Source organism: Hippocampus comes, unplaced genomic scaffold (assembly GCF_001891065.2).
Source record: "Hippocampus comes isolate QL1 unplaced genomic scaffold, H_comes_QL1_v1.1 scaffold4, whole genome shotgun sequence".
Classification (NCBI taxonomy): domain Eukaryota; kingdom Metazoa; phylum Chordata; class Actinopteri; order Syngnathiformes; family Syngnathidae; genus Hippocampus; species Hippocampus comes.
This window is the reverse complement of record NW_017805380.1, coordinates 802222-810673: the sequence shown is the minus strand read 5'-3', so window position 1 is coordinate 810673 and position 8452 is coordinate 802222. Positions and strand designations below refer to the sequence as shown.

The 8452-nt window shown below is 42.3% G+C and overlaps 2 protein-coding genes across 2 annotated transcripts in view; one reads left to right on the top strand and one right to left on the bottom strand.

The window, feature by feature from the left end:
- Nucleotides 1-4902: 4902 nt before the first annotated feature.
- Nucleotides 4903-8452, top strand: part of ipo11 (importin 11) — an 88778-nt gene continuing 85228 nt past the window's right edge. Inside the window, exons 1-3 of the mRNA XM_019872711.1 lie at nt 4903-5040; nt 5981-6081; nt 7571-7643. Coding sequence (XP_019728270.1) covers nt 4903-5040; nt 5981-6081; nt 7571-7643 — 312 coding nt within the window. The remainder of the gene's footprint in view (nt 5041-5980; nt 6082-7570; nt 7644-8452) is intronic.
- The window catches only part of LOC109517501 (proto-oncogene tyrosine-protein kinase Yrk-like), a 17138-nt gene continuing 16599 nt past the window's right edge, over nt 7914-8452 (bottom strand). Inside the window, exon 6 of the mRNA XM_019872692.1 lies at nt 7914-8022. Within this exon, the coding sequence (XP_019728251.1) occupies nt 7914-8022 (109 nt within the window). The remainder of the gene's footprint in view (nt 8023-8452) is intronic.

Here is an 8452-nt window from a genome sequence, read left to right as displayed (position 1 = left end):
CCCCCGCTATACGCAAATCACCACATGACGGACGATCTGGTTAACCGAGGATCTTAAATCAGATTTTGTTGAATTTTTTTAATTTATGATGCTTTGAGCGGGAAAGCCAAATGGACGCTTTTAAAGGGCCTGTGATGTGAGGCCCATGTTGGGGATAACTAATGACATGGCTAGTAAGCTTGGACACCGTTTTTGCCATGACAAGCGGTGGTAATGTTGCTAACTTTTGACAGCTGCACAGCGTAAAAGGATGACACCTGCATGTGCTAATCTGATGAAGGCTTAAACAACAGTGCGACGTTTGTTAAATGTATGTAATGGAGTACACCGTTTTTGCCATGACAAGCGGTGGTAATGTTGCTAACTTTTGACAGCTGCACAGCATAAAAGTATGACACCTGCATGTGCTAATGTGATGAAGGCTTAAACAACAGTGCGACGTTTGTTTCAATGTATGTAATGGAGCAGGCAAGATGAGTGTAAATCAGTCAGTGCAGTAGATTCTTGGCTTTCTGATTTGGCCCATCTGGTTTTGACTGGGATTAACAGGTGGGCATACGTGATGTTTTACAGGGTAGTATTTTTTTCGGGCTTTTCCTGTTTCAAATCGAGACAGAGATGGTACCATCCTGAATATTTGCACGCTCCTGTACCCTTTATTGAGTGGCATTTTCTTTTTCTATTGTTGACTTGTGGATAGCAAGACCCCAAGATACTTGAACTCTTCCACTTGGGGCAGCATCTCATCCCCAACCTGGAGAGGGCACGCGACCCTTTTCCGACTGAGGACCATGGTCCCAGATTTGGAGGTGCTGATTTTCAAGCCAACTACTCCACACTCTGCAGCAAACCGCTCCGGTGAGAGTTGGAGATCACGGCTTGAAGAAGCCATCAGTACCACATCTGCAAAAAGCAGAGTTTCAATACTAAGGCCACCAAAGCGGACTCCCTCATCACCTTGGTTGCACCTGGAAATTCTGTACATGAAGTTATGAACAGAATCTGTGACAAAGGGCAACTTTGGTGGAGTCCAACCCTCAGTGGAAACTCACCCGACTAATTACTAGCAATGGGGGCCAAGCTCTGCTGCAGGGACCGGACAGCCTGCATTAGAGGACCTGGTATCCTGTACTCCCAAAGCATCCCCTCATAAAACTCCCCGAGGGAAATAGCCGAACTTCGACCTCCACCTCTGGTCATGAGCTGTGGTTCGTGACCGAACGAACAAGATTCCGGATGCGTGAGGCTGAAATGAGTTTCCTCCGCAGGGTGTCCGGGGCTCTCCCTTAGAGATAGGGTGAGAATCTTGTTCTTCCAAGAGGGACTCAAAGCCAAGCTGATGCTCCTCAACGTTGAGAAGCCAGATAAGGTGGCTCGGGCATCTGATTAGGACGCCTCCCTGGTGAGGTGTTCCAAGCCTGTCCTGCGGTCAGAAGGCCCCGGGATGACCCAGAAGACGCTGGAGAGACTTCCGGCTGGCCTGGGAATGCCTTAGTATCCCTCCGGAAGAGTTATCTGGCTGGGAAGAGGGAAGTCTGGGCTTCCCCGCTGAAGCTGCTGCCTTCGTGACCTCACCCTCGATTAGTGGTAGATGAGGGATGGATGGATAGTAGTCATGTTTTGTCGCTTTGAGGCAGGGGCCACCAATGTGTGTGTGTCTTCACAGAAATGAGTATTGTTTATTTTCATAATTATGAGTGGTAGATGAGGGATGGATGGATAGTAGTCATGTCTTGTCGCTTTGAGGCAGGGGCCACCAATGTGATCAAATGTCTTCACAGAAATGAGTATTGTTCATTTTCATAATTATTATTATGAAAGACATTTTGACCAAATTTGTTATTTCAGAAGAGTTAATCGCATCGGTAGCCCTTCGTATTAATCAGTACCCAAGGAGAGTAGCTCTCAGTTAAAAAAAAAAATGTTGGTTGCTGGTGTTTCAAAATGGTATCTTGCTTGTCGTGCAGCAAACAGTGTTTGATAAGTGGGGGCACAATGCATCTCGTGTACATTACAAAGCAAAATGTACTTTGCTTTGTATGTCGGAGCCAGGTGAATTTCAGCCACTACGTAGCAAAGTCGCTGGGTCTCAAAAATGTTTTTTTTTTTATTTATTTATTTTTGGACTGTGGACAAAGTAGAGAAAATATTGATTTGATGTCACTTTTCAACGTTATTAGTCATCTTAGAAATAATATAACTTGCACTTTCACAACTGAATCCCTTCAATGTCACTGGTCCACTCCATGTCATGAGGCTGACTACTTTCGGAATTGACAAATAGCCGGATCCAAATCTCATCAATAACATGAACCCTTTGACGTCATTATAAATCATCTGTGTTGACCACACACAAAAGCATTTGCCATTGTAAATACATATTTAGCAGGTGTAACATTTACCATCGTCGGCTCCGACATCCTTTTACTTCCTTTTCAGTTCGGCAGTGGTTAAGATTTTTTTTTTACCCTGCCAGTGGATAATATTCCACCAAAACGTCTCTGCTTGATGTTTTTTGGACTTCTCAAAATGTGGATTAAGTCCCACCGCAGCGCTGAAGAAAGCATATTTACACCAGCAGAACCTGTAATGCACATTCCTGAATCCATTAAGACTTGGGTTTGATTAATTTTATTCTGTGTTGTCGTTTTATAGTTTAGATAGACATATTAATAATCGTGAACTAAATTCTAGCTAGCATTGTTTTGAGCAGGCCCAATGTTTGCCAACGGTATTAATTTTTTTCTAATTACCGTATAATTTTCAATTACATTTTCAATGAGAATAAATATAATCAAATGAAACCCCTTTTTAACATTCTGGTTTTATTTAATGGCTTTTTTTGATTACTTTTAATCTTTTGATTTACATTTGCCATTGTTTTCCTAATTCAGTTCAATGAGAACCGCTGCAAAGAGTTTCACCAATCGCCGCCCTCCATTCATTTTGGATAGACTGCAAGCACTCTCACTAATGATCACGCCTAATTCCATCACCATCATCCTTTAGCTGTTCTTAATAGACCCATTCAGAAGATTCATATTTAATGCACTCGCATATTCGAGTTGTTGAAGCTAAACGTGCCTGAATGCTTGTGCTGAACAGCTTTCCAGCAGAACATCCCTTTCAACGTCTGCTACCGGTCTGCAGATGGCAGTGTTGCTCAATGCTCATTCGACTTGCCAGCCTTCACCAAATAGACAAAAGTATTGGAACAACTGGCCATCGTCACGAAGTCTGATCACTTCTTAATGACAAGAGCAGTTTCCACTCCAACATGGAAATATCTTCGTTTCTTCCAAACAAGGTTTCTGCTGGTGGTTCTTCTACGTACAACCTACAGACGTTGCGTTGTCTTGCTGGAACATTAAATGATCATCACCAAACTATTGTTTCTTCCAGATAGTTGGAAGCATACAATAATTGTCCAAAATGTCATAAGATGACACATTAAGATCAACGGGGGAGGCTGTCCATTAATTGACAAGGAGGCACGTCTCAAAACTTTTGACCACACGCTGTGCTCCAACCTGCGCCGACTGAGATTTTGTAGCCTGTTAATATTCATTCATATTCAATGTTTTGATTTAACTGCCTTTCGACTGATGCTGACTTGAGATTCCTCACAGAATGAGGCAGTGGAATAAAACATCACCCCATCCAGCATGAGTAACCTTCACAGGTTTTCGCATACTTCAAAAAGACATCCTTCCCACTATTAAGAACTGAAGTCCCATTATTGAGAAGGCGTCTCGAAATGGACAGGGAAGGTGACACACTCATTGCCTTTTCAGCCAAGTGAAGATGATTGTCGACCCGAGTGGCTTGAACATAATCGAAAGCAGTAATCGAGACAATGACAATGCACTTGTTGAGGTTAATGGATTGTGTTGCTTTAAATTGGGGGCAAAATATTTGGCAACTCAATTTGTTCTGTGACACGTCATTCTAATTCTAGCAATTTCTCCCATAGGAAATAACAGAGGGAATTGTTTTGTTGTTTGTTCTTGAATAGAGTTTTGTACAAACCGTTATAAACTCTTTTTATTTTATTTTATTTTTTTGTTCACTAAATAGTATTTCAAAGTCCCTGTAGAGGGAAAACAAAGTTGTATTATGAATTTAACACACCACAGAGTGTTGTGAACAAGTCTGCCAAATTTGAATGCAAAAAAAAAAAAAAAAAAAAATCATGAAATATTTCAAATGAGGCTCCTGAATCGGGAAAAATAGAGACCTACTCCCAGCTGTCAGACGCTGCGGTCGTGTTCACTGAATGTGTTGAAAACAACCTCCGCTCGACTCTTACCAGTCTGTCAAACCCGTTAGTACAGTATGTGTTCAAATTTTTTTTTTTTCGTGTGAGCCACACGTCGAATAACATCCGCCGATCTATTTAATAAACTGTTAACTTTTTCTGAAGGGTCGGTCATATGGGACCCACACACAACATACAAGCGAGTGAGATGTTTGCCGGTTTGCCGGCGGGCTAGCCGTCACCGGCTCACTCGCTTTTGTGTCGTGCGGGCAGGAATTTGCGGGGCTGGAGTGATGCGGCGATCGCCTCAGGCAGCCATGGAATGGCAGCCAATCGATGAAACGACTTCTGCAGTCAGCGAGATTTCTTATGCCGGGGTATCCACCAGATGCATGTGAACCAAATAAGTCTCTTCCCCTTACTGAGCCCGACTGAGTTAGTCTCACAAGATGTACGTGTTACTTAATGCAAGGTTTAATCTGCCTTTTGAGGCGTATTTCAGAACATAGTGGTGGAACTCCAAATTGTGTCAGTTGTTGTGTGTTGGACTTCTGAAGTTACGCTTTCGTTTTTTGGGCTCATAAAGAACTTTTGATGCAGCAAGAGCACTGACATGTCTGTCTTCCTTTCAGGTATATCCAGCTATGGATATAGACGGTGCCAGTTCGGTGGTGCTCAAGACTTTAACCCAAGCCACCAGTCAGGACACGGCCATGCTGAAGCCCGCCGAGGAGCAGCTCAGACAGTGGGAGACACAGCCCGGCTTCTACTCGGTTCTCCTGGTGGGCAAGACTTTGAACAATTACATTTGAATTTGACATTTTTATTCGGGTCATTTCCTTCATTTTTTTTAAATGCACAAAATATGGGTAATATGGAGCTGGATTGGGGTAAAAAGGACTCTGCAAATGGGGAAAAAAAAAACATCAAAATGTTGACATATTTGATTACTGATCAGGTTCTTGCTGAGTGTTATATTTTCTAGCCATGTCTATCTCTCCAGAGCAGTCTCGGGTGTCAGCAAACCACAAGTTACACACAAATTTTTATCAGGTTATTTTTCATCTGTTTGTGGTCAAGTTAACGTCATATGTTTTGATATTCTAGGCTGGTTTTCAGTGTCTATACATATAAAGATGTACAGGATCTGCCTCAGGTGATGTCATCCAAATTGTTTCACTTGCCTTCATTTTTCAATGAAGCTATTGCTGTTTGATTTGGCAATATCCTTTTTTTCTGCTCAATATTGCTGCTTTCTGAGCTTGAAAATTTGAAAATAAAACCTAAATTTTTCATCTGATACTGATCAGCTGAAAATGTTGATAGCGGAACAACTCTTATTTCCAACGCTTGTATTCAGTGCATTTGTATCTGGGCAGGTGTTTTTGGATACGAGTCATCAATCTTTGTGGCTGCACCGGATTTGCATTGGTCGATGTTTTATACGCATCTGATTTTTTTCTTTTATCCACATTTGGAAGAGGCTTTCATTCCGATCTTAAGTGACTCGGTTCACTCGGGAGCCCCAAAAACGTGTCACTTGAACCATAGAGTGTAAGCCCAATCTTCATCCGCCGAATCAGATGAAGTTGTATTGTGATTTGTTGTGCCTTTGTAGAACCTTCTTGATCCGGCTGAAACGTCACTTCGGTTTGCTACCAACACTCCTTATTTGAGTTTTGCAAAATTAACGGAGGAAATGTATGCCTTCCCCTCTCTTAGAACATCTTCAATAACCATATGCTGGATGTGAATGTCAGATGGCTGGCAGTACTCTACTTCAAAAACGGCATTGACCGATACTGGAGGCGAGTGGCCCCGCAGTAAGTACACGTTTTCACCTTTTAATGCCTCCCTTGCCGTTGTTTCTTTGCCACAGTCTTTATTTCATTCGTTTTATTGCCATTGCTCTCATGTTTGTTTTGGTGCCATTTTCCTCTTACGGCTCTCTTATGTGTATTGTGCCTTATTGCTGTCTTTACTGCTCTAGCTTGTGCTTTCTCTCTGCCCATCCTCCCTAATTCTTTACTGTATATATTCATATCTCCCAAACTTTTTTTTCTTTTTAATGCATGCTGATCTGTGTGGCCTTTGAGCTTTCACTCAGCCCCATGTGTCTTAGGTTGCTTGATGAGATGACCAGTTGGATTTGAATAGAGCGTCGGTCCATAAATTCACAGGACAGCATCAGGCCCGAGGTCTTCAGTTCTGCCTCAGCAATCTTTGTCTTTGGCCACTTTGTTTCTCGCCGCTGTTTTCTTCCTCTCCACAGTCTCCCCCTCCTCCTCCTCCTCCTTCTCTGACCAAGTTTGTTTTGCACCTGTCAGTAGTTTAGTGAGGTCACTTTCATTGTTTGGAGTGCTGTGTCGGGGTTTTTTACCACCATGTAATTTGATTACCATCAGGCTCATTGCCATGAATTGAAAAGTACAGCGATGCCCGATAAGGCACGATGGATGTGGTGTCACCGTACAAAGCGTTAGAAGGTTGTAGAAGGCTTCTTTTTGGCTCTCGGGATCACTGAAAGACAAAGTCAAAGAAAACGTTAATCGTTTCCATCATCACTTGACCAAGTTTGGGTTGTTTTACAAATTTTATAACTGTCAGAGCATTTGAATGATTCCACTGTTTGTGTATTTTTCACTGTCCTTTACTTCATACCTGCGTGTGGACTCGATTGTTCCAAGTCCCTGGTTGCCCCATTGATGATGTATATTTTAATCTTTTGCACATTGCCAGCATGTGACCAAATCCTCTTTTATCTAAGCACATACCAAGGCACTGGAAATTGTTCCACCGTCCGTATTTACCTCCTTCTCCTCACTTGGTTTGCTCAGTGACGCATCGTTTCGATCATCAAGCACTCCTCTGCTCCATTAAGCCTCAGCTGCAGCTTAAATCTACAGCTTACGTTTTTTTTTGTCTGTGTTTTACTAATTCAGTGCACACAACAGCTATGGCAAGAGCATCAGCTGCAATTTTTTTTTTTTATCTGCAAGACGTTTCAGGTAGAGAGGACTTATAGAAGGTTGGCTCTGGCTGTTGCTATACAAGGATTTGAATTCATCCCCTAGCATCTTAGTAGACCCTGCTTCATATTTCTGTTTAGACTTGTAGATTCCAAATAAAGTCCTAAAAACTCTCCCAGAAGTCTGGCGTGCTTGCTGTCCTCACAATGCAGAAGCTCAGCTCTGCAAAGCACTGCCATCTTGCAACTCGGATCTCTCAGGGATTTAAAATATGACATTATCTTGGCGCTCTCAGATGCAATTTTTTTTTTCTTCTGAACATGCCTTCTGCTTCTTTTGCCAGCGCTTTATCAGAGGAGGAGAAGACCACATTACGTGCTGGTCTCATCACAAACTTCAACGAGCCTGTCAATCAGGTTAGTGATTTCTAACACTCCACCCTGCTGTCTGGCCCTGAGGGTGGACTTCATGAAAGAACCTCATAGGGAAATTCTGTCTCAAATTTTGATGACATTCTGATTCTGAGGCAGGTAGCATATGTAGAACACTGATTGTCTTCCCTTTACAACACCCACAGCCAGAGGTAGGAAGCGAGACTTGTTTCTTCTTTCTCACTTCTTTTTGGAATTATCACATGCAGTAGGAGAGCAAAGCAAAGGGTCAATGCTAACTCATTCATCCATCTGTCAATTTTCTATGGCATTTACTTCGGCCGTGGGTAAACCGGAGTCCGTCCCAGTCTCAGGGCGAGAGGTGTGGTACATCCTGTACATCCTGAACTGATCACTTGTCAGTCTTTTGCCAGATTCCACAAACGTATTTGTGTTGATTTGAAAAGAACACATGGATTGCAGTTCAGTCTGCAAACAACATTTGGGGGAAATATGCCTTACATGCCATATTATCATATAATGGGACTTCAGTGTGACCTCATTCAGCAATCATTAAAGGATCAGCTCTACATTTAACTTTAGATTTTTCATTTGGCTTTTGGATGGAAAATGGATGAATGGAGGAAAATGTATGTGAGTCAGGAAGAATACTTTAAGATGATGTAGACTGCTACGTTAGCTTCTTCCAGGAACCTCCGACTTGCAAGCTGTCACTTAGTCATCGAGGTAGCTGTTGTTATGTTTGTGTTTTTGCTTTAGTTTTCTTCACAAATGTGATAAAATCAGAGGTGGACCACTGTTTATCATCATGAAGTTTATATATATATATATAT